Here is a 26,060-nt window from a genome sequence, read left to right as displayed (position 1 = left end):
GCTGTGGAAGGCAGTGTAAAATCTGGTATTAGCAGATGATCTTTTTCACACATTTCACTGTTGTCAGATTATACCAGTCAGGGCAAAGACGAGGTGATATGTCAGTGTTGCATAACTGTGGAATTTTTCGAGGTTTGCAAATTCCAAGCTCATCTAAGTGATGCTCTCCAGGCACATAACCTTAACATGAGGATGCAGTTTCTGTCACATGAAGGATAATACCAGCATTTTGGTAGGAATGGTTCCTTTGTGTAGAGCAACTTCTGCTTATTAACTGGCTTATTAACTGGATGGAGATCCCAGTATGAAAACTCCAAATGGCCCCAGGAATCTTCTGTTCCTTTGTTGAGACTTCAGAATAGCAATGAACAGCATTCAGGAGCCTAAACCCCACACTGCAGTGTTGCCTCTCCCCCAGTGCTCCTGTTTTTCAAACTCTCCTGCGTACATAACACCACTGGAGAAAGGTGATCCAGCACGTAACAAGGAAATGAGAATGGCAAATTACTTAAAAATAGGAAGCTCGGGATGACAAGCTCTGGGTTTATAACTCTAGACAGAAAAGTGAGGCCAGATAAATCCTGTTTCAGGCCTTCATTAGGGCTGAGGTAGGATGGGAGAACAGTGGTGCTCTCGTTAGCTGGAAACATTCCTTGCTGGGGAAGTGCCTGGACTATGTGTTACAGATGGTCAAGTCCAGGGGTATGTGCCCCTGCATGGAAACTTGCTCAGGGAATTTGTCTGATGACACGTTTTATCTGGCAGAAAAGTATTTGGGTTTGATCAAAGGGTAAGAAAATATCTTTCAGCTCATATGCAGTCAATAAAACTTGAAATGGTCAAGGACACAGGATGAACACCCCATGCCCAGGCATCTGGAAATATTAGAGTAAAAAGATCTTGAAGTGAGAAAGAAATTTCTTGATGGGCCTGTGTCACCTTGTTGGGATATTTTTCCCTCTCAAAGGACTTGAGACATAAATAGCACAAAATAGCATGGAAAAGAGGGGGAGGAAAGGGAGATGCTTCACAGAGGTCAGAGGTTTAATTGAGCCAAACATGTCACCAGTTTATGGTGTTGAAAATCTCACTGGTCTGAAGGATGGGAGCAACAGTTCTGCAGCCTGGGAGGATTAACAGGCTTCAGTGGCAGCTTGTAGGCAGTGGGACTCACAGGGAAAGGGCTGTGCATACATGAGCATAACAATGTGTGCTGTGTAGCAGGAAAGCTTTTTCTTACTGTGAAAAAGGTAAACTTCACCATAAAGACTGAAGTTTGTCCTACCTTGTGCACTGTGAAACAGCTATGTAAGATTTCTGGCCTCTCAGCACGCAGCTCCCTCGAGTCTCCTGTGCAGGAGCCTCCCTGCTGAGCACAGAGGAGCATGATGAGAAATGCCAAAGGCTGAGAACTTCAGCTGTTCTTGAGGCACTCATGAGCCATCGATGCCCCTTGCTGACACTAAATGGGGATATGATACCTCTGTGATAAATAACAGCACTGCAAACGGGAGGGGAAGCAGGTTTTCCATGTAAATCAAAGCATTACGGTAATGAACACCAAACCACTCTAAGATGTGGCTTCCCACAATTAATGGTGCTGGGTTTTCTGTCAACACCTCTGGAACTGGAGTCACTTCAGGCCTCGGACTATGTCCGGTGTTTTCGTTCTTTTCTTTTTCTTTTATCCACTGTAAAAGTATATGCATAAGACAGAAGATTCAGCCATATATGGAGTTTCTCTGGCAGAGAGGTACAGTTACTGCTGGAAGAGATTTTGTCTTTTAGCAGCTGAAACTCTCAATTAGTTTATGTATATTAACTCTCTCTTTCTCTTCAAACTTTGATATTTGCTCCTCCAGTTCAAAAATGTTGGAGAAAAACAAAATCAACTCCCCTACAATAACTTCAGGAACACTTACTTTGAATTTACACAATTACATCAAATATGCAAATCCTTTTCCACTCACAGTATATTGGTCTAGAGAACTTCAGCAACTGATTGAGGGTTTTCTTGTTAATCTACTGTATATATTCATAAGTGTGTATGGAAATAAAATACTTCATTATTTTACTTCATTATTTTATTTTATTTCATATTTTTTGCTGGTTTTATATATAAAACCAGATACAATAACCAACTTGTGTAAGCTTTTACGTCTCACACCTACCAATGATAGCTTGGGAAAATTAAAAAACAAAAAGAAGAATAATATCAATAAAGGAAAACATATGTGGTCATGCTACTTTTTAAATACCAGAGAGCAAATGACATCTAGAAATAGAAGAGGATTTTTATTATTGTATCATTAGACCTTCAAAAAGAATTAAACAGATGAGATGGAAAAATTGACTGACAATTGATGGCTTCGTGTGACAAGCTGTAATCAGGGGGGCACATCCATACCCATACTGAAGACTCAGAGCTCAGCCTGCTCAGTTGAAGGGCTTAACACAAGCCTAATGCCAAAACCACTGTATTAGTTAAAATAGTTCTTTCAGAGATTTTTACTTTAACTCTCCATTCTTTGTAATATCACTAATTTCTATTCCTTTCCAGTTTTGTCCTTTTGTAATACAAACAACATCAGGACTTTTTTTCCCCTTCTGTTTCAAATTATGCCTACAAACGAATAGGCTTGTTATCTGGAACTAACAAACTTTCTTTCTTTTTTTTGAGTTGTTTGATCTCTGAACACCCATTTCCTCTTCACATGTGTACTTGGAGAAATGTTGAAGGTTGTGCTTTATTATTCACTGGTGGTATGGCCTGATTCTCATCCCCTAAGGATTTGTCCATATTAGGAAAGGAAGCTAACCTTAGGATAAAATTGGCCAGCTTCAGCCATCAGCCTTGATGGGGAGAGATCTGAGAAGAAAATGTGGGCTTTGCTGTCTTCAGCTGCTGGGAAAGCTGAGCTCAGGTACCCCTCAGGAGGGTATGTGGTCCCGGTGCAATTCTTCTCAGTAAAACCACTCCAATGGCTTTGATGTTTTCACTGGTGCTGGAGCTGCATCTGCCACAGGGAGCACCACCCGCCCGTGGGAGACACTGCAGGTCTCTGCAGGATTGCTCTGACCAAGCTCAGGAGCTGAAAAACCTGCAGAGCTGCAGCCTTGTACCAGCAGTCTGGCCACCAGGACACCAGAGAAATGGGACACTGGCTCAAGGCAGGTCTGTTCTCTTCCTTACGATACTCTGAAGTCATGATAGCAAAGTTTAAACAGCAATTATCTCCTTCATGTTGCAAGAGAAAGTGGTGATCACACTGAATTCCTGGACAGAGGCTTAGTTCATGGAGTTCTTGTCTATGACTTTCCAGTGCTGTGCAATAATTACAGCTCCCAGTGAGTCCTACACAAAGCTTCAACAGACGCAAATAAATTGTCATACTAAGGCCATGTGGCCTATAAGCATCATCACTTCCCTGCCCTGGCAAAATAAAAGGAGAGAGAAATAAAATAGTTATAGACATTACAGAGAGCACAGCAGCAAGAAAATACTTCCTTTTATGTGATGTGGTTACTTACAGAGAGATTGACCAGATTGAAAACAAAAGTCTGGGGGAACTTCCCTATGATCATTTTTAAAAGTTTAATTCTCAGAAATTAATTTACTTCATGCTCTTCCTGGTGTAATAACTACCTACACTAACTGAAGTATCTATCTGTGGCTCCAGAAAATATCAGAGTAACTTATAATATTCCGTAAAATAAAGGTCACTCAGGCAATCCTCCATTGCCTAGGATATGTTCTGTTATCAGTGATTTGCCATATTTTCAGAGTTGGTTTATGTTTGGTTACTGAAGTCACATGTAGGTACCTCAGAAGAAAGGCTGGCTTTGACAGCTGCTTTAGCTTCCATGACTTTGCAAGAGCACAGGCATTCCATTTGAAGTGTTGTTTCCTTAAGTTTGAAGGCAAACATTTCATGTAAGTACCTGAATACAGATTTACATTATTTAAAAGTTCTGACCTCTGCTTTCTACATATCTAGGTCTTTATTTGTAACTAGGTTTAGTTAAAATCCAATTTTAACTTTGTCAGCCATCAACTGCCTATTTTTATTGAATTTCAACTCAGTATAATCTATTTTTCATCTCGTATTTCAGGCTGATAGTTACTTTTTTGCATGTGTGCTTTATCCTACTTCAGCCCATAAAAGAGTCTCAGTGATGGCACTTGCAGCTTGTCTGTGCCATTCATAGCTGGACTATGTCTAGGAGAGGAGGGATGCATCAGGAGAAAGCAAGCTGCACTCAAGAACAAGAAAGAGATTAATATATAGACAACAATTTTTTAAAATGTGTCTTATTTTATGATCACTCTGATAGTCTGTTGTGTACACATTTTGGAGATTTTTATAACATGTTATTAAGTATTAAATAGACTCAAAAAAAATCTGTTGCTGTCTGTGAGCAGCAGTCCTTTGAATGGACCAGTAAGTTGATACCCACAGCAACATATGTCAGGGGCACATATGGTCTCCTACTGCACCAGATTTTATTCACTCACAAACACTTGCAAGGGGGCATGGTGGTAAAACCTCCTTTCCTTGTGCCCTCCCCCTGCTCCTCTCACAAATCTGGTAGTTTTGTTCGTCACTTCTTATTGTAAGTTCTGTTTCAAGATACAAGAACAACTGTAATAGTCTGTTACATAAAGCAGAAAGCTTCATTGAAACAAGAAAAAAGTATTTCATTGCCCAGCATTTGTTTCCTGAAAGGACAAAAGGCATCTGGATGGCAATTTAAGTTAAAGCTATCTTTTGAGTTAAAATCCCCAAACACTCAAATGTGAATACAGATTCAATTGTTCTTTTAAACGACAAGTATGGAGCCGTTTTTTATTGAAACTCTATTTAGACTCCAAGAAAGTTACAACTAAATCACAATTTTCTTGCAAAACACCATTTAAAATGCAAAAATTTACAAACCACCAGTGATAAACTTCTTTCCTAATTTCTTTATCACATTCCTACAGTATTACATACAGGTGTCTAAGAATATAAACCACTCTTTTGCACAGCTATTTTATAGCCATCGCTCTTTGTTTAAAAAATAGAGTTGTTTCCATATGTTGTGCTATAACACCTTAGGATGTCTCTGCCTGAGCTGTATCTAAGTCTTTTTAGATGATGTGCCATCTATATTGGAAGCAGAATTAATAATGTGATTGGGATGCAAAACTGGATGTGCACAGGAACAACGGGCATTGCAGTCACGGTTTGGTGCTGACTGGGAAAAAGCAGCAGCTATGAGTTGTTTCTTTTTGCTCATACAAAAGTGGTATAAACTGAAATTCCACAGAAGCTGGCAGTTTGGTTCCTCTTGTAGTGCAGGTGCATGAATTGGCACTTTCTTCTAAGCCACATCTAAAGAAAAATCTTGGCTCATAATGGATATGCCAAATTATTAAATTTGACAGCAGACTTAAAATATGTGTAATGACTAACTCCCACCCAGGCATGTGTAAAAGGCCACCACATTCTAGCACCAGCCTTGATTTTGCCATGCCAGCACTACAGAACAAAGGAGGTGGCTCCGTTCCTGTGCAAAGCACACTCTGCACACAGGCTCTGGGGCTGGAGGCTCTCACTGGTGTGCACAGGAGAGGGGGAGTGTGTCCACACGTGTGCATGGTGTGGGCAATGCGCCCTGCCCTGGTGTAGAGCTGGGTGAAGTGTGGCAATGATGCTGAATGAGGAGTGGTGACTTTCCTCCTTACCCTTCCTGTGCTACTTTCTGCTGCCTGACTTCCCACTTTGAAAGGCTCTACTTCCTTTCACAGATGGGCGAAAAACACGAGGTTAACACTACCAACCAACTGAAAGATTATTAGGCAGAAATACTTCAATGACTTCATGCTTCAAGTGATGGAAAACAGAGGCGAGTTTCCTAAAACTCACTTGCAGAGGAGATGAGCTGAAGCTTGTTAGCTAAACTCCAGGCAGACAAAGCAGCACAGCTTGCCTGTGTGCACTGAGAGGCAGTGTCAGAGAAGCTATTGTTGACTTGTTACAGCTTGCAAGGAGCGCGCAGAATTCCAATTGGCTGCAATTGGATTTGCCAGGGGGGCTGCAAGAATAGGCGTAAGCCTGGTGGCTGTGCATGAACATGAAGGAAAGCATCAGGCTACACCACTGGCCATTTGCTAAATTTCCTCTGTTGTCCAGCCACAATGAGTAAACACAGAGGTCGTGACCAAGGATAATTCACTTCAGTTTCAGGAAGAATTGCTGAAAATTTTACACATTTTTATTCTGTACCTGTCTTTAATGTCCACTACCTGCAGATAACATCTTCATTTACTGATCCCTAGAGAGCCTACTACTGCATTGAAGTTTCTGGAGCTCATAACTAATTCTTCTTAGAAGGAAATCTGTCACAGAGAAAGGACCAGATGCAAGACTTATGTAATCTAGCCTTCATTTGCAAAATACAAAAAGCATCTGAACTAATAAATTACTATATTTAAAACCTTATGAAAATCCTTATTCAGTTTGAAAAAATACCAATTATAATGAGTTAATCCATTTCCTTCAAATGATTGATGTTTGAAAGAGGTTTTGTGATTGTTAAAGAAAATTTCTTTAGGAGACATCTGCAACTCATACTTTGTAACCTCTTTAAATGTACATTTCTCATTCACAAGATGCTGACAGGTTTTATTTTAGACAGTACTGTTTTTCTTTTTTAAAAAACATTTCTCTTCATTTGGAGAATGTGCATATTGCTTTGTTCTTCACCACAGAACCATTCCAGACCACTTGATTTCTTGTCATGTTTACCTGGTGATTTGATTTCTTTGAATATTTACTTGGTCAAAAGAATGGCACAGTGAGCTCTCACCTACTCTACTTGCCCAACCACCTTGTGGAGCCATGTGCTGTGCACACCTTACCAGATGACTGGGACAGCTTTTTGCCTTTAGGTCTGCTGAATTTAATTATCACTGGACTTTTTCCACAGACAGCTAATATAAAGCAGGAGGAATTTCATACCTCCTCCAAGACAGAAAATGTTTTTCCGTGTCTGTTGATAGAAGCTGTTTGCATTACATGCTTACCAATGGCATTAAATTCATTTGAGGATGAACATTTATTCCCAACCCTAATATTTTTGTTCTGTTTTGGAATACTATGCAAACACCCTCCTATATAAAAGCATTCCCATCAACAGCTTTATTCCAAATAATACATGGTATTGTTTGCTATTGTCAAAATATGTTATTTTATGAATTGGTTTAATGCTTTGAAAACTTGGTGCATGACACTAACTGAAAGATTAACCTTGACTGTAGAATTTAGATCTGGAAACCCCTACTGGACAATCTCACCCCTCTGCAAGGATGAAGTTTTCCTATAACTTCTTCATTTACTGTTTCAGTGAATTTTCCTTCTCTCCAGAATATAGATTTGGACTAACAGGAAATCATAAGAAACATACTGCCCAGTTACATTACAGGAAATGCTAATATTCCCTTTTATGACTGTACAGCCCCATAGAACAGAAAAGCAATCAACACCATTATTTGTCCCTATGTTTTCCTGTGGAGTCATGAGGATGTGCATACCATCCCAGTTTCACAGTGATGCTGCTAGTGAAGGATGCTTGTGAGAAGCACTAGTTTGATGAATCTACCAGCTAAGTCTCAGTCTGCAGTTGCAAATACTGAAGAGTGGGTTGTAAGCAGTTTGAGTTGTCAGTTGGATCCTGGAAAACCTTCTGTTACCCAGGACAGATCCATAACATGGGAATCTATGTGTAGCAGTTGGCTTTTTCTTCTGAGTTCATATCTGTTCAGGAGTTTGACTCCACTCCCTCTGGACAGTATGCAAAAACATGGTCTGTAACCCAGGTTCCAGTGTACCAGTAACACCTTTCGGGATTAGTGACATTTCAAAGAGCGAGCAGTTCATGGGTCCTTTGCTAATAAATGGGAATGCAACCAAGACAAGTAGAGGCTCTCTTTCCTTGAGCCAACCTATCCCTTTGACTGGACAAAGTAACCATGGAATTTTATGGTGTTTCTGTTTATATTCCAGGTGCAGGCGCTAACTCTGGCATTTCAGCCATTTTCCCAAGTACCTCTGGCACAAGCACTTTTTCGCCTTACCAGCATGCTCACAAAGGTAAGAATGCACTCACAGGGCTCATTTAGCAGCTCCTTGTTTTGAAAAGGGCATCAACAAAGTGCAACCAAACTGAAAGTATCTGTTGCACTTTCCATTGTCACCATTTCCAGATTTCTAAAACTGCTATTAGAAATAATTCAGAACTCATTTTTGTTCCTCAGTTAATCAACACTGCTGTTTCAGTCAGCTGAACATAAAAAGGATTTGAGCTGTACTCAGTGATGCCAGCAATAAATTTAGCTCATTATTTGTAGCTCTACAGAAATAGCACTCTGTCTCAGCAAAGCTTAGCTTAGAATGATGAAAATAACTTCATGCACAAATATGGTCAGTCTCTTATTGAGCTAACATAAGCAGTTCTCCAGCATGATTAGGAGGCTTTTAAAATTTTTGAACCTGAGAAGACAAAATGGGAAAGGTGCAATTAATGAGGTACTGACAATGCTGGTCTTGGTACTGTCTGAAAACACGACTGTTGGGATCATGTTTTCAGAAAAATTGAAGTTTTCATGCCTTTTAGCATATCTCTAATTTTCTGCATCCTTTCATGGCTTTTCAATTCTAGCCTTTTGCATCTAAGTTTTCTTTCTGAATATCTTTTCATATAGTTTATTTTAAATCCACCTTCTAGCCATGCTGCTTTTTAAGTATCTGTTAGAAAAACATCCATTATTCTATGTGTGCATTGTGTCCCCCTTTTAACTTAGAGCTTTTGAGGCAGCCACAGTTATCAACAGTCATTTTAGCTCTTATTCCCTTTGTGTATTTACTGGATTTTGTCTTGTCAATGCTGATTCCCAGAATGCAGTGCTACAAAAGCTTCTACTCTTGCTTATGTACAGCTTCCCATATTAAAATACAACTTCCTGCATCTTTGATGGATCATACCATCAAATATTTTTAATGAATGGTTTATGCATATATATCAAAATTTTGAAAAAATTTTAATTAACTTGCCTTTGAGATGCAACACTAAGTTTTTCAATGCTTAACAAGTAACCAAGACTCAGATCAACTAAAAGATTATGCAAACTATGTGTAGAGCAGACTGCAAACTGTTAACTATTCTCTGATCCTAAGAGTTGCTCCTTTATTTATTTTTTTATTCCAGCAGATCTTTCAGGACAAGGACATCTGGCTACAGCTCTTATAATTGCCATGTCTACCATCTTCATAATGGCTATCGCCATTGTCCTCATCATCATGTTTTACATTGTAAAAACAAAACCATCTGCTCAAGGTAATTGTTCAGCAGGTGAAATTTTAGTTGCAAATGCTCTTTTTAGAAAGCTTCTGAGAATAATTAGAGTTATATTTGTATATTCTAGCCTGTTGCAAGAGCCACTCAGTAAAAAATGTCGAAGCTCAGGCTAACACACAAGAAGAGAAGAAAGAAGTACAAGGTACAAGTTGGTTTAGTTTTGCTTTTTCTATCCAAGACAACACTGGGCTTAAATACTCTTAATACATTTCTCTTAATTACAATTTCTCCTTTGGAGTGTATAAAACCCGTATCAGTTTACTAAAGAATGGTCTAAAACAGTTTTTTATACTTTCAGAATGTCACTTAATCCTCTGATAGCAATTAAAAATACAGCAGAGAGATTTATTTTGTCAGTAAGGTTGCCAGCAGAGCTAGCTCCTGACACAAAGCACTGGTTTGGAAACTTATTGCCAATTTAAACTTCTCTAATTGTTGTTCTACAGATAATGTTGTGATATTCTCTGAGAAAGAAGAGTTTGAAAAACTTACAGCTACTCCAGCTAAGGCTGCCAAAAGGTGGGTAAAAGATAAGTATATTGCTAGTTTCACTGAAATGGGGGAGGCACATGGTCATCATTCATCCTGGTACAGTGGAACACATGAACTAATTCGATAGGTGTGCTGGCAAGTTGCTGCAGCAGGGCAAAGACCAGGTGCCTTAGTAGGCTTTTCCCCCTCTGGTTTCTAAGAGATGATAACAGATAACATGAGGAGACACCTGTGTCCTCCCCATTCTCTCTGTGACCAATTCATCCGCTTTTGGAATTCCATCTACTCTTTTGAGAGGCTAATTTCTGGGATCTGCGTGCAGCTCTCACTCACGTGGCCTTAGTGAGGTTCCTCTTCCCTTTCTAGGTGGGAAGAGTAAAAATAGCTGCTACAGGTCTTAAGGAAACCCCTTGTTCATAGCATCATCTGGATGGCAGGTTGTGGTAGTTTTCCTCATCTTGTCTCTGCCCAGTAGCCAAACCTGCCTGGGTAACATGATTAAAGTGAGCTAAACACTGTCCTCAGCTGGAAAATCTCTCTCTGAAAAGATTCTTGCAAGCTGTCTGTGACTGTGTGACCTGGTGGGCATTGCACACACACCCTGCGCTGGTGAAGGCCGTTAACGCTCACAGGATTTCGGAGGAAAGGCATTTTAAAAAATGGAACACAATTCTATTCAATTACTCTTGGATAGCAAAACGGAGATGACTGGAGTCAGCTTGAGAGACTTCACTAAGATAACCATATCCTTCATTTTACAGTGAAAATGATGCATCTTCTGAGAATGAACGACTTTTAAGCCGGAGTATGGATAGTGATGAAGAAGCTGCAGTTGACAAGCAAGGGACTCCAGAGAGATGCTTGTTATCTTTAGTGCATTTGGCCAGAGATAAATCTTCTACAAGCAATAAATCAACTGGGGTAAGGCTACCTTGAGATTTAAAAATTGAGACCATTTTTTTACGAAAAAAATATATAAGCTATCACCCCCCAAAATGCATTGTAGTGTAGATCAGATTGATGTACAAGAGCTTCTCCAGACAAATTTCTTATAGAATCTCTTTGCATAATGACATGTAGAATGTTCAGGGATGAAAATCAAATTTTCTACAAGACCAATTACTTTGCTTTTTTGAGTGTTATATTTACAGTTTAAAGAAAGAAAAAACCCAAATAACAGCAATCCCCTGTTATAGCTAATGCTAAGACAGTAAAACAATATATCAGAGTGGCAGGATTCAGCTGACAGCAGAGCATCTGAGTACCTTGACCCAGCTGCATCGGTATTTCCATGGCACAGACTTCTCAGTAATATCCGGTGTTGTGCTTGGTTTCCATGTGGAATTTTGAAAAACATACACATGGCTTGAAGGTCATTCCTGTACTCTGAAGGACTCTGTAATCCACTGTTTTGCTGTGGAAGGCCTTTGCTTCTTCCTGCTGAGCATGTAATGCTCAGGGCTTTTTGTCTAACTTGGAGTATTTTAAGGCACAGTTAAGGCCACATGTCACCCACACAAACTTTTAGTTTGTGTTAACGTCAAATTATCCTTAAAAAGAAGGTGTCTGCTAAGATTTTTTCAGTATTTCAAATTTATTTTAAAATGGCAATATCTAGGTCAAAATCACATCATTAATATCAAACATCAGATATTGTTTAAGAAAAAAATAGGTTTGAAAATGCATCTTTTCATGTTTGCATGTTTTGAATTGTTGGGATGGATCCGCTCAAACTTTCTAAAACACACCACTTTTCAGCTGAGATCAGACACAATGTCTCAACACAAGTTAAACGGTTTTGTAGTTGTAGACATTTATGACCATCTGAAAGTAACTTACTACTCCAATACTCACATTTTAAAGTTCAGGTTTTTGAGGTCTCTCTAAATATCCAACTTTATGATACTTTTGCAAGCACTGGCTTGAAATAGGATACATCTAGGGTTGTCACGAAATCCAAATATTTAATAAGGAACAGGTTACCTTAGAAAGATCATGGATCATAGATACATTCTCCAGAGTCATTTAGATAGATAGCCCATAAGTGCACCTTAAGCATGAACTATTTCTTCCAGACCTGTTCTAACACACTTCCTCATGGAATAAAGACAGCTGACAAGGCTGAAGACAGACTTTTCAATGAAGGCGCAGATTGCATCAAGATTCTCCACTCCATACCTAAGATGTCACAATTAAGCCAGTTGCCAGAAGCTAGAAAAGCAGTAATTTTCTTCAGATTGGGAATTAAGTAGCATTAATAGCACAGGAGAGAGTATTCAGAGCAGTTAGACAAGGATAAAGAAAATTAGAGGCTTGCTATTAACCAAGCCTTCTTCTTCCTAGTTGTAACAAAACCCATTTGCAATGAGCTGCCACAGAGACGATCATCAGGCTAAATATTTCCTGTTTGCTTTCAGCTTAAGGTTTAAAAATCTCCCATCTTCTGCCTCTGGTAAAAAGAGCATCTTGCATAATTCTTCATGGAATTACTTAACCTTCTTCTCTCTTCTAAAAGTGAGGGGAGAATGAAAATAAGCATCCAACAGTTTTCTTAGGAGAAGTTTTAATAAACCCTATTAAAAGAAAATTTCCTGTTTTCAAGGTTCTAAAAGAGGTAATCCAAGCCTAAAATAGCAACGTGACTGACTCAGCACATGTAAATTACACGAGGAAGATGTGAGCAACACTCAGTGTCTGCATTGTGTTGCCCTGCGGACAATGCACTCGCACTGTGCCTGCCAGGCACACGCCTCAGGTGGAGCAGCCACTTTGTGCTCTCCAGCTGCAAGTCCATTAATCCACGTCATTGATGTGCCTTGCCCTTTACAGCCCAAATAAAATGAGGAAAATCTTTCCACAAAACAAAATACTGAAAGCAGAGCTTTTATTCAAGCCTCCTTTGCAGTGAAAAGTGACAAATTTGTGGAGATAATGCTAGAGTCCTATCGAAAAGACAGCTTTTCAGAAAGCTCAGTCCTAATAAGAGCTGGCACAGAGAAGAAAATTTCAGTCCCTGAGAGCTCATGACATTTTGACATTTATTTTCACTCCACATTGAATCCAAAGCCAAAACTTGAGAATATTTTGCTAAATGAAACTATATTACAATGTCCATTTTTAGCTTGAAAAATGTCAGGTTTTCAGTCCTGTTTCTTTTTTGTCAAAAATGACTAGATTCCCTGGGACTCCCAGCTTTCTTCTCTCCAAAACTTCACTGGTTTATTTTTTTAAATCTATTTGTAAAATATTTCAGTTAATTAGTAAGGCACTAAGCAGGTCTATGTCAAGAGACAGAAAGGAAGAGCCCCTCCTCTTCAGTCCTCTTAGATTATCAGAAGAAGGCAATTTCAGTTTGAATTTAATTCCCTGTATCCAGTCCTGACCTAGTTTACCTGGACAACCCTACATTAATTTCGCATACATGGTACCAGATTTGTCCTCATTCTCAGGAGTTTGCCTCAGTCCGAAAGAGAAATAAAACATACAAACACTTGGAGCAGAAAAGTACTTGCTCTCAAAAAAAGTCTAGAAGTTGGAATGAAAGACTCTAGCAGTGGCAAGTGAAATCATAAATATGTTTATGTTTCATGGAATAATTGCTGTGTCATTTTCTTTGAGTCTTCAAAAGGGACCCTTAAGGACAGTATATGAAAACCTCATAAAATGGAGATGTCCCACAGACTTTCCACTGCTGTCTTCTAATTGTTTAATCTTGTAACTGAAAAATTAATGAAATAAAACTCTTTTCATTTAGATTCAAAGTCGAAGGAAAAAGATACTTGACGTGTACGCTAACGTATGTGACGTTGCAGAAGGTGAGTGTACAATTTGCACCTATGCTAACAGCATGAAATTAGATCACAAGCATTTGCTATAAAATAAGAAGGCCCTCTGACTATCTATGGAAAATAATCCCAAACCAGAGAAGACACCATAGGCAGATTTGTATTCACTTGCCAGGAACCCTGTGGTGCCGTGACCCCAGAGCTGTCCAGGCTGGGCTTGGGCTGAAGCACACCATGGCTTCTCTCCAGGCACGTGCGTGAGCTTCCTTCCCATGGAGAGCAGGAAGAGTTGTGATGGGCTGTGTTGGGACACACAAACAGGCCAAGATGCAAAGAAGCAGTTTTGCATTCCCCATCTAGAGGAAACCTGTTGGACTTATTTCTTTAGATAACGGATAAAAAATAGTTCTAAATATGAAAGTCTGATTTGGGGAGGGTCAGGATTGAGGGTAAGACAAGTCTCAACCTACTCTTCTTCTCTAAATTCTGTCCCATATCTCACAACATGTGGAGTTTCCAGGCTATAAGCGTTTTGAACCTGTTTAGCACTTTACTACCTGAAGTGTTTTAGCAGAAGACACACGAATTAAGTTCCCTGCAGAACAGGAGATGTGACTGTATTTACCTCCCACACCACACACACACTTTGTGTATGATTATTCTGTAATTCAGGCAGCTCTGTCTCCCATCAGATTACTGCTGTTGAGTAAGAAAGCTACAGAAAGCAAAAGACTTGTTTGGGAAAAATGCTGTAGCTGATTCTCTCCTCTGTTTTCTGACCATGAATACATAGAAAATACGTCCAGGAGAAAATAGCCTTTTCCCCACAGGATGAATGTTAAATCCTCCCTAGAGAATCATGACAGCTAAGCACTTGCAGGGACTTTATATTTGCATCTGGCATCATTGCTTCACCTCATTTCTCACTTTTCTACAAGGGCAACTTTCAATTACAGATGTGTTTCAGCAGCTGCTTGTGACAGTCTCAGGGAAGGATCAAAGCTGTCTCTGGAGCTCAAACACTGAGCCTGATGTGCAGAGGTGTATTAATGGGGCTGCTCACTAGGGACACAGTTGCAATATACTTTTTCTAACAGCTAGTAAATTGTTGAAGCAATGGGCAGAGCCATGGGCATTCATACAACCCATCTATTACTCCTTTTCCAGGCAACTTTTTACCCTAATTATGATATCCTAATGAAGAATTAATTAGGTAATATACAGGAATAACTTTGGGGCTAGACAGACCTATCATGAACTATCACTTAAGATTTTAGCTGTATTCACTGCTAACAGTGTAATCTGTTGTACTTAAATAAATGTCAAGACTTGTACCCAGAGCCACCTGAAAAGCCATCCCTCCCTTTGCAGGTCTGAGCCCTACGGAGCTGCCATTTGACTGCCTGGAGAAGACCAGCCGAATGCTCAGCTCGACCTACAACACAGAGAAAGCCATCGTGAAAACGTGGCGCCATCTGGCCGAGAGCTTTGGGCTGAAGAGGGATGAGATTGGCGGGATGACAGATGGCATGCAGCTGTTTGACCGCATCAGCACAGCAGGCTACAGCATCCCAGAACTGCTCACCAAACTGGTGCAAATCGAGCGATTGGATGCTGTTGAATCCTTGTGTGCAGACATTCTGGAGTGGGCACAAGCAATGCCGGCTCCTGACCCAGCAGGAACATCCTGACATGCCTGTCTGGGCCCTGCACTTCGACATCAGCCCAAAGAAGTGTGATTCCAGTAAGCACTGCATCAAAGACTTTGGACTAAAGACCGTTGATGCTTCTTCTACATAATTGTTCATGATAACCAAGGGGAAGCTCTTCTCTTTGACTTCTAAAAGTGAAGTTACACATCTACCAAAACAAGAGCAGAAATCTCGCAAGAAGCTTGGCATGAAACATATCATTAAACAAAATGCTCATGTTAAACAGTTACTGATAGTAAGTGGACACACAAATATCCCTTTTGTGATCTGTGCATGAGTAGAAGGGCAAATAACCCTGCTGGTATCGACCTTCCTGCCTGGCCTTCAGGAAAGGAATTGAATAGCTCTCTGAAAATATTCCTGTCTCTTAGGGCTTCATTCAGTGGTTCAATGGTGTTGATGCATTGTGGTGGCCACCTAAACCAGAGACTAGACAAGAATAAGAGAATAATAGTAGGTATTTATTTGAAGGGCCTTCCAATGGTACACCCTGGGCAGTCAAAAGGCTGCAACCAAGATGGACCCCGGGTCATGGGTTCTTCACACTTTTATAAGCTTGGTCCATTTGCATATCAGGGTTAATTCTCCAATTATAACCTCAGTTAATGATGTAATTACCCCAGGTTTCCCTCTCCCCCCCCCCCCCCCCCCCTTTAGTGGCTTTAGTTTACACATTTTGGGGCCTGGTGTCCTTGAAGAGCAAACCTAGAGGGGTTATGTCTAACCAGCATGAGAGAACAGCAGCTAAGAGGCCACAAGAAACTTCAGAGTTATACACTAGCTAGTACAGGATTTGAGAAATATAAAAGTTAAAACCTAAGGCATCAGTTTAACAGTTACAGCCAGAAGCAGTACCACAGCCACAGTATCAATTAGTACACATTAGGCACGTACATTTCTATCCTCTCCAACCAGTTTCATTTCCTACCTTGTTATGGGTTTGTTGTATCTAGGAGTATGTGCATTATGTGCATAGGTGTATATGAACAGTCCTCAGATTGACTAACTATGCTACACGAAAAAAGAGTCAACACAATTTACAGATTGAAGTGCTTCAAAACAATCTACATAATACATACAAATGCACTCTTGGTCCATACTGATATTTCAGAAACTATAAATTCAAACTGCTGGCTTGCTGAGGACAAGCTGGTTGGCAAATGGGCAGTAAAAGTGGGCAGTTACTCCCTGCAAGTTGAGAGCAAAATCTTCTTTTCTTTACTGTTAAGAAAAAAATCAAAACCAAAACCAGATTGTTCATTACCATTAAAAATATACTTTTCCAATAGTGACATCTATGTATCAAATTATATTCTAACCAGAGGAATTTCAGACAGCAGTGGTGCACATGTGACACAAAGAGTAAAAAGAGTAGATTTCTTTAGAGACACTTGAAATGCAGAGGAAAAAGCGTTTCTTAATGCTATATACTCTTGTAAGCCTAGACCATGAGCACAGAATCCACCAGTGACATCGAACTCATCTGGAAGGTAAAGCATTATTGTGAGTTTGTGAAGTACAAAAATTGATCTAATTTGTTTTTCTTTTAACTAATGTCTGATTTTCATAGTTAAAATTTATCTAAAACTCATTCAGACCACAAGTCAGTGTCTGTCACCAAACCTATTTGCCTAATTCATTGCTAAAATAGTGAAGATTAATTTCACTAAGTGCAAACACTAAACTAAGAGATGCCAATTACAGAGCAATACTTCATAAATTCCAAAATGCAATTAAAAATATTTATTACCCAGAATTTAACAACTAGTACTCCATCACTTAGTAACTAGGTTTTATCTATGATAGTATCATTATTGTGCAAAACATTTAGCATCACTCTTTAACATCTATATTTAGTATCTTTTCAGCACTTGATTTGTATATCAGGGAAAGTACATACTGCAACATGAAACCTATCCCTCTCATTATTCTTTTTCTACCCTCTCTTTCACATCATAACACACTCTTCATTAATCTGCATATGCCAAATTTGGTAAGATTTTAACTCTTGTTTCAATTATGCAGCAAGTCGCATTTATTTGAAATTTAACTAGATGATTGATGTTGAATTTAGGGGTGAAATTCTTGCTGTCTTGAAATCAATGACAAATTCATACAGATTTCAACAGGCTTTGATAAGATTTCTAGATCTGCTTACAGCTCAGCAATCTTCAACATGATTTTCAAGACCGTGAATTTGCAGTTTTTACTATTGCTACTAGAATTAAAAAAAAAAAAAAAAGGAAAGAAAGAAAGAAAAAAGAAGAAAGCATCAAGATTCTATTTTTCTTGTGCCAGTGTGTAACTGCAGTGTTATTCACAGTGGACTGCCTCCTATGTTTTATGTGTCATTTAAAACTACACATCACGTGTTTGTTAAAAAGAAGATAAAGAAGATACAGGAATCTTCTTTTTTTATGTTTATTGGGCCATGAAAAGCTAGGGTTTTGAAACTTATGGTGCCAATGCGAACACAGGCTATTTAACATTATTTTATTTCGTATACAGTATTTTTATTGTTATACAAGAGACATACAGGATTGATAAAGAATCCTGTAGGTCTTGCCAAAGCTTACTTTCTAATAACTTTGTTTAATGCTGTATATATAACTTATTATATTGTAAAATATGAAGATAAAATATGCTAATAAAAGAAAGAGGTCAAACACAATTGTATTAGTCATTTCTTTGATTAAATAGCACATTGCCTTGTAAATCTGTAATTAAATACATTAGCCAAGGGCTGGCAGGCACATTCCTGTGGTATGGGAGTGTCTTGGTAACATACATGGAGGAATCTTTGCATTCCTGTAGGATACTGCTTTTCTGCATCACTCTGGAAACTTGAAGCAGAAACCATTTTGTCAAGAGAGTTTGCATTCAGTATTTCAGCTCACAGGTAATGTGAAAATGCCAAGCCCCTTGCAATTCCTCAGAGAATCTCTAAGTTTTTATCTGTGTACTGAGAACCGTGCAGACTGTGAGACTGGTGAGTAATGTCACAGTAATGGTACTCTCATTAGCATGCCTGCCTTCTGCATTTCTAAACTAGCAGTACTACACAACATCACCAGAAATCTTTACTGGAAGCTTTCACTTCATGACAGGATAATTGTATTCATGCAGTCTTAGGCTGCACAGGTGAGACTGCCAGAAGAACTGCTAGCTTCTGTAAAAAATACAGAGCACCAGTTTGGATTTCCCCCAGACTGAACTACTTACTACCTTGTAAGACTTTCCCTGCCTAGTCCCAGCTTCCTAGCCTGACCAATACTGTCCCAGGTTTTCCTTAGAGAAACTTGCTGGACTTTGCAGACTTTCTCTGATTTCAGGTTGCAATCAGGGACTGCCTTCTACATAATGTTCAGGATCTGATGGTCTTGGACTGACGACATAAACAAAAAGAAGAGAGGTAAGGTGGGCTGAAAAGGGTAGGGGTCAGTTTTGCAGTATAAAACAACAACAGCTGAATGCCCTTATATTCTATAATTCCTATATTCTTAATTCTGTAATATTCACATTATTCATGAACAATGTGCATAAATGCCCAGCAGTATGGGTTGGAGGATAAGCTGAAAAAGCACACCAGTTCCATTTCTCCCTGTCAAACTCTAAGCCTCATACAGTTCAGCAGTCCTGCTTTGTTTTAAGGAGGGTGTACTTAAGAGAAAAATTCTTACTGTTGCAGGTGAAAATCATGACCCAGAGGTACAACAATGATTCCTGTATGCAGAAGTCATTCTTCTGCAAGCAACCTCTATACTAGTCTTGATAACGAGAAGAAAATGGAGCCCATGCCCTCATTATGTATGGGATAGGCTTCCTAGGGCATATTTCACTTAATATATTAATAGAAACAGGGCAAGAATGGACTGTCTCAGGCTATATCTAGTTCTAGATGCATAATATTGCATATATATTCTATCCCCACATCCAAATAAGTTCTTTTGATTATTTATTGTGATATAATTTATAATGCATAGGACCTGTTACCTCAGGCATTAATTTATCACTATCAACAACTCTTCAAGGACAGAAATATGTTGATTCCTTTTTGCCACTGTTCTGTAAAGCTAGCCTGTCTGAATACTTAGGGAAGAATGGTAAGAAGCCTTTTCATGCACTGCTGCAGAAGGCATCAGTGATTAGCTGTTACACAGGTCACACACAGGCATCTCATTTGTCCATCTGCTATAAGAAAAAAAAGAGGGTTTTTTTTATAGTTGAGGCTCCTATAAAAACAAGCTTGTATTAGGATTCAAGTTAGTATAGCAAGACAATTCAGGAATTATTTTCCAATTTAATCCACCACATAGAAATAAACAAAAAAAGTCAGGAGGAGGTAGTGCTGAATACTGATTAGTAGAAAGACAACTGAATCAGGAAGGAAACAGAGTTCAGCATCTGCTTCTGAAATTCAGCCTTGGTGTGCAAGACTGCTGTGAAAAATAATCATCCTCACACACTTCAGTGGGGAAAAGGAAAAATTAAGCAGACATTAAACTGCTACTTTGTGGGAAGGATCATGAACAGAGAAATTATATTTAATTACATTTCTTATATAAATAACACTTGAATCCACAGACTAGAATATTCCTTCTTCTGAAGCAAAAAACCAGTCTGGCAACAGTAGTTATTGCCAGTCTTCTTCAAAAGCCTACTACTGTTCCAAAAAGCTGATGTGTGGGTGGGAGATTACTCTCCTGTTTGAAACTCTACCATATGATACTTGTTTTTCCCCTAAGGCTAGATAGATTATGTATTTTTCTCCATAATTAACTGCACTAAGAATGCCATTTTATGAAGCTGAAAATGATCTTAAAGTAAACTTATTAGTAGGAATGTTTTTTATGCTGACCTTTCAACTATTGTTAGCAGTATCCTGGCCATTGAATTTGCAGCCCTAGCTTAGTAATCAGAGCAATTACCTACCATTAAGCTGCAGTGATCAGAGAGATGTGTTATATTCAGGGAAATATTCCTTGGGTCCAGTCTAAATATGCTTGAGTAATGGGCACAGAGAGAACTGGTTTTTGAGAAAAAAAATATATATGGTAAATACACATGGCTTCTCAGATCTCTTTCCCTCAGTTAATTCTCTCAGTGTGACTTTAGTCTTGTGCCTTATGTTTGTTAAATTTCAACTCAGGACCACTCAAAAGAAAAGCAGCTACAAGCAAGTACACAGAAGGTGATTTTGTTCAAAGTTATCTCTTCTAATAGTAAGAAAGTAGTCATAAATACCCAAGACCCTTGCTTTCAAACTTATGTAAAAAACAAAAGTCTAATAAACAAGGATGTTCCTAACCATGGTCAGAAGAGGGTATTCAAAGGTTCATCAGCCCAAAAGACAAGATGGATGGTGGTGATTTTGACACAACATGCTACAAGAGTCAGTGTGACACAGAAAGGTGCCTTTGCCCATCACAGTGTTCTTCAGGGGGGTGTAAAAGGCGGGATCTCAACACTGCACAGCGCTATTACTTTTACAATAACTTCAGTGAGTTTTAAAAACATGTGAGCATTACATCATTCAGAGGAACACAAGGTCACTACTCTGTCACTGTGGTTCCTCTAACCATTTGGAAAGTGGAAGATTACCAAATTGTTTCATAGATCAAAACTTCCAACTTTCTGTACTACATCTAAATACATTATCCTGAAGATAAATGCTTTTTATCATATCATCAATCTCCAAAGCCATGTAAGTTTTAGGTGAAAAATTCAGTTTATAATTAAAGGATCCAGTGTAACAGCTCTGAATTATGAGCTCTACTTACAGCTCCTTTTAAATCTGCTCTGGTAAGTTAAATCATATATTTTAGACATTGATGCTGATCAGGAATAGAAGTTCTTCAAAATATGTTGCCTTCAGCATACTTTCATCTTCCAGGTAAATTTATCTGCTACAAGAAATCTTTCCCTATTATATACATCAAATTCAGCTATATAACATTAGAAAGAGATGCAAGCCAGTCATGCTCAGAAAAATGGGAAGATAACTGTGAAATCCCACTTTCAGACTTTCATCAGCTGGAGAAAGTCACAAATATGAAGAAACAGAGCACAACTGTGCAGGTTGGGCAATGTTAGCCTACTTTATTTAGCTCTGCCAAGCTTCTGCAAATACAACTGTCCCCTGCCCAGGGAACAATCCATCTTACAGATTTGCTAAATCTAGGCTTTGTAGATGAGGTCTGAAAAATTTATCAGTAGGAAACCTTTGATTAACAGCAAGGGTGATTACAATTCTACAGTACATGGGTTTGTAAGAAAAAAAAAGAGAAATTATTTTTCTTCATATTTGGTAGTATTTTCTGGTATGAAAACTGTCTCAACATGAAAAGATGCAATATTCCTGTTGACTTTCTCAACAAGAGGACTCTCACAACTGTTAAAAAGAGCAGCAAAGCAAAATTGTGTGTTAATTCTTTAACTTTCCTTAAAGTAACAGGTTGTGACTACAGGAAATTTTCTTTGTTTCTTGCCAATGATGGCAGTTGACCACTTCGGGAGACCTACACACAGCAAGATATTGCAGATGGTAGCCAGTTTGAAGCTTGTGTTTTGACTGATCAGCTCCCAGAAAGTGAGAGTCCCTGCCTTTCCTCCAAGAGTAAGTACTCATCATGTCTCTTGCTTCCCCTCAAATTCTCTCTCAAAAGATGATTAAAAAATCGTATTCTCTGGATGGATATTAATTCACCTCTTTACAAAGGTGTCTGGCATATTTAAAATAGCATATTCCTCTGCAGGAAACTAGAAAAACAGAGATCACATACACCATGTTTCCTTAGGGAGTAGGGAGCCATGGGAAATAGCTAGAGGTGCAGTTAACTTTTTCAAATTTATCTTGTTGCAGACAGTTTTCTGGAAGAAAGGTAAAGTAGAAGAAATCCATACTCAGATCTCGTATCTAAACGTCACAAAAGCAGAAAAAAATCCGGAAAATTCTAGATTCTATCTGTGAGGGGAAGACAATACAAAGGGATGCCCAAAGTGCGGCCAACTTGACAGAAATCTATCATTTCCAAAACCCAGAACAAATCCCCAAATGACAGCAGGGAATGCAACTGACTTTCTCTATTCCCCTTCCCCACAGAGACTGCCAAGGACACTCAGGGGAATGATGACAGGATGGGGACGTTTGAGCAAGGCCACAACAAGGGCTGGTGTGGACAGCTGGGGTGGGCTGGTTCAAAAGGCTGATGTTCAAGACCAGGTTGTTCAGTGCCCCATCTAACCTGGCCTTGAAAAATTTGTGTAAGATCAAAATCATTAGTCTTATCCTTAGGTCATCAATATAATGCATTAATATTTGACAGATTGGAAAACCCTTTTATTTCACATTTTAATAGAAACCTAACATTTAGATCATAAAACCTTGAAATTAGCTGTGATTCAAGTTTCCAGATGTAAACAATACTGCACATAAACCACAAGGGACCAATATTAAAAGCTGCACCCTACTCTGTGTGTCTCTTTTTACTGCATTACCTTGGCCATTATTAGATGACCACATTGTATTAAATTGGGATCACAAGGAAGATTAATAGATTAACAAACAACATCAACAAAGGCTGAAAACTAAGAGCACAATCAACATTCTTGTGCAGATAAGAAAGCTAACAACTTTTTACAGGTTTTTTTTTGTTATGGATTTTGTAGTATTTTTAAATGGTAGTAGATGGAGAAGCACACGAGGACTGGGAATATTCTTCCTAAATAATAGGATATTGTGTCCAGCCAAAGGTGTATGAAAGCTTTTGCACTGCTAGTAAATTTGACAGAAACCCAAAACTACTAATGAAGAAATACTTATTTCAAAATGCAATTGATTGCCAGAAAATGTTTTTAGCTATGATTAGTGTTATTTAAAAATTACCTAGAATTGGTTTCCTGCCCAAAAAGCACACAGTGCTTGCTCTCTCTTCTAGACATACTTGGTGCCAAATCTGGTGTAGACTCCTTTCATAGAAAAGCTTGTTAGAAATGTTAAGTCAAATTGGTAGAAAAATATTTGCAGTTAGAATTCAATGTCAAAGAGCAGTTCAAAGGCTTCTGGTAAAAAAAAAAAAAAAAAAGAGAGAAAAATGAGAAAAAAATTCTCTGAAGTTTTATACTGATGTCAGTGCTAGTCAAAGACTGAACACAGCAGATCGTTAAGCTTTAACTGCATTTTCAATTTTACAAATATAGATTTTCAGTAATTCCAGTACAAATCAGCAGTGGAAGACTAATTTCAATTTTTACAAGTACCCTAATTCAAATTTGTAAGAACTTCTAAACACTGAACTGTGGCAGACAAAAAATATGTTCATACTCAGAAGAGAAATGTGGGTACTGTGAGGATTGTATTGCAAATTAATACAAAATATAGCAGAAGCAATAAAATATAATGATTTTACATTAGGGATTACTATTGCCAGACATTTTTAGAAATGCTTTTATTTACATTTGCAAAGATATTACTAACCAAATTTGTACTATATAAAGCAGGATAAAATACTAAATGTTACTTAAATACAAGAAAAGATCAAACAAACACTAAGAAATTCTGATATCAAAACAACAAAATTTCTCATTCAATACATCTAGTTATGTTAAAGAAAAATCTGGTTTTAATCATTAAAACTCTAAGATTATCAAAAGACAATCTGCTAAAATACCTGTCTGCTACTTATCAACCATAAAATAATGATTTTATAAAACTCTCTGAAGAGTCAAAAGTAACCGAGATTCATACCTGTAATGAATGGCTGCTATTTCTGATCTGCTTGTTCTAAGGACTCAATTGCTTAGATTGCATGACTCATTCACAACAGCAGCATTATTTCACTTCTTAAGAAAGTATTGAAGAAAGCCATCTAGCATATTACAAAGTTGTTAATTTTCCTTTTTATGAATGACTGAAATATCAGTGAGAATCCACACAATACCCAGCGAATTACACGGTACTGAGGTGCTGCTTAATGTATTTATACAAATCAGTAAAAAAACCCCAAATTCCAAATTTCGAGTAACATAGGCAGTTGGTTTAAATTATACAGAACAATAATTAGAGTGAAAGCTAGTGCTAGTGGCTTGTGCTTAGACTGGAGGCAAGAGAGCTACTCTTCAACAATTCCAAATTCAGCAGAATTGAATTGAGGTTTATACAAAGGAAGGTGTAATCTGGATTTATAGTTCTACGCAGTTCTTGGAGCATTTGATGAAGAGCAAACAATTTAAACATCTTCTTATTGCTTCTGCAAAAGATTTTGAATAAAATAATTGTCAGTTGAAAATTGAGGGGGTTCATATAAACACTAAAGATGCTACAGAAAATATATTTTTGATGAAGAAAAATGTGCATTATTTTGAGGATTTCATGTAATTCTTCTATGTTGCATATATGTTTCTAAGCACAATGCTATCAATGCATGGTGAGAAAAATTATCATTTTTCTTGAGTAAGTGATATGTACACATAGTATAATGAAAGCTCAAGCAAAGGCTGTAACAGGGCTTTTCACTCATGTGAAATAAGATTTCAGAGACAATAAATTAAAAAAAAATAGGATTTATGAGCCAATTTTACTTTGACTAGTAAACTCCAGTAATAATTTATATTAGATTATTTTATAGGAATTTTTTCCTAGAGTTCAATTTTACTCCTTTGAAAAAATGAAAACCTCAGTTTTGTCAACAGCTTTAAGTCCAATGTAAAAAACTACTCAGCTTAGATACCTCCTTTCCTAAACAAAACAGCCCCATTGAGCAATGTAGTGAAGCTCAGCAGTACATTACTGTTGATACGATGACTTTCGTTACAATAAACCAATCATCAGTAAGCAATAGGAACACAATCTAAAAAGATGAACATTCCCAAAAGGGCTTAATTGGCTCAAAACCTTAAATTTTTTTTTTTGAAGAAAATGAAAACTGATGAAACTTGAATGCAAGTCAAAGATAAGACTAAATTTTCAAAGGAGATTACTACTAAGTGTCTGAGTAAAACTGAAAGTCTAGGATTCTCTTCTAAGAATTCTAAGCATTTTTGTCATCTGAAGACATAAGGAATAATTCCTCTTTAAGTCTACATAGTGAGGCTTTTTTCCAGTTTGCACTCTGTAAATTGAACTAGATTTATGCACTAATTTAGAGGCTTGTCTTAAACCTCTATGACAGAAATAGTTTAAATTTAACTGTTAACATTAGAAGTCCAGGACTGTATACAGTAGAGGGAATAAACAGAAAAACAAAGATGAGCTTTTAGAAAAGAAAAAAGATAAAGGTCACCAAGTTCATTGATGAGCTTTTGGAAAAGAAAAAAGATAAAGGTCACCAAGTTCATTGACCTAATAATAGCTAACAGAATAATGGTAGTAAAGGATTACTTTATTCTGGAGAGCTTTTGCAGTATAACACAGAGCTTTTCCAAAACTGGAATATCTAGCTTAGAACTTCGAAGCAATACAGAGCAAGTCCGGAAGAAGGATTCATTACTGCAGGCTTCCAGGAAAGGCTGTAAGGAACCTGGAAAAGAAAATAATTTAAAAACTGTATCACAGAGTTCAATGCAGGGAAAAATACATGTAACAGCTGTTGATACTTTTAGAAGGCCTTAAATGCTCCATGTTGTGCAATAATTAGAACAACCAAATAATTCTGTTTCTATTGAATGTGTGATG

The 26,060-nt window shown here is 38.1% G+C and overlaps 2 protein-coding genes across 3 annotated transcripts in view; one reads left to right on the top strand and one right to left on the bottom strand.

Moving 5' to 3' along the window:
• The window catches only part of EDAR (ectodysplasin A receptor), a gene marked incomplete at both ends in the record, with an annotated part of 60,822 nt that extends 45,455 nt beyond the window's left edge, over window positions 1-15,367 (top strand). The window contains 7 exons of one of the 2 annotated variants that reach the window (XM_082277370.1): window positions 8,049-8,135; window positions 9,250-9,378; window positions 9,467-9,541; window positions 9,846-9,918; window positions 10,653-10,812; window positions 13,646-13,706; window positions 15,048-15,367. In XM_082277370.1, coding sequence (XP_082133496.1) covers window positions 8,049-8,135; window positions 9,250-9,378; window positions 9,467-9,541; window positions 9,846-9,918; window positions 10,653-10,812; window positions 13,646-13,706; window positions 15,048-15,367 — 905 coding nt within the window. The remainder of the gene's footprint in view (window positions 1-8,048; window positions 8,136-9,249; window positions 9,379-9,466; window positions 9,542-9,845; window positions 9,919-10,652; window positions 10,813-13,645; window positions 13,707-15,047) is intronic. The other variant, XM_082277371.1, reaches the window with a different exon arrangement.
• A 9,097-nt stretch (window positions 15,368-24,464) lies between these two features.
• Window positions 24,465-26,060, bottom strand: part of CCDC138 (coiled-coil domain containing 138) — a gene marked incomplete at both ends in the record, with an annotated part of 29,582 nt that continues 27,986 nt past the window's right edge. The window contains 2 exons of the mRNA XM_082279215.1: window positions 24,465-24,636; window positions 25,767-25,905. Of these exons, the coding sequence (XP_082135341.1) occupies window positions 24,465-24,636; window positions 25,767-25,905 (311 nt within the window). The remainder of the gene's footprint in view (window positions 24,637-25,766; window positions 25,906-26,060) is intronic.

Source organism: Coloeus monedula, assembly GCF_965178545.1.
Source record: "Coloeus monedula genome assembly, chromosome: 3".
NCBI classification, from domain to species: Eukaryota; Metazoa; Chordata; class Aves; order Passeriformes; family Corvidae; genus Coloeus; species Coloeus monedula.
Note: the sequence above shows the minus strand (reverse complement) of the source record. Positions and strands in the feature narration are given on the sequence as shown.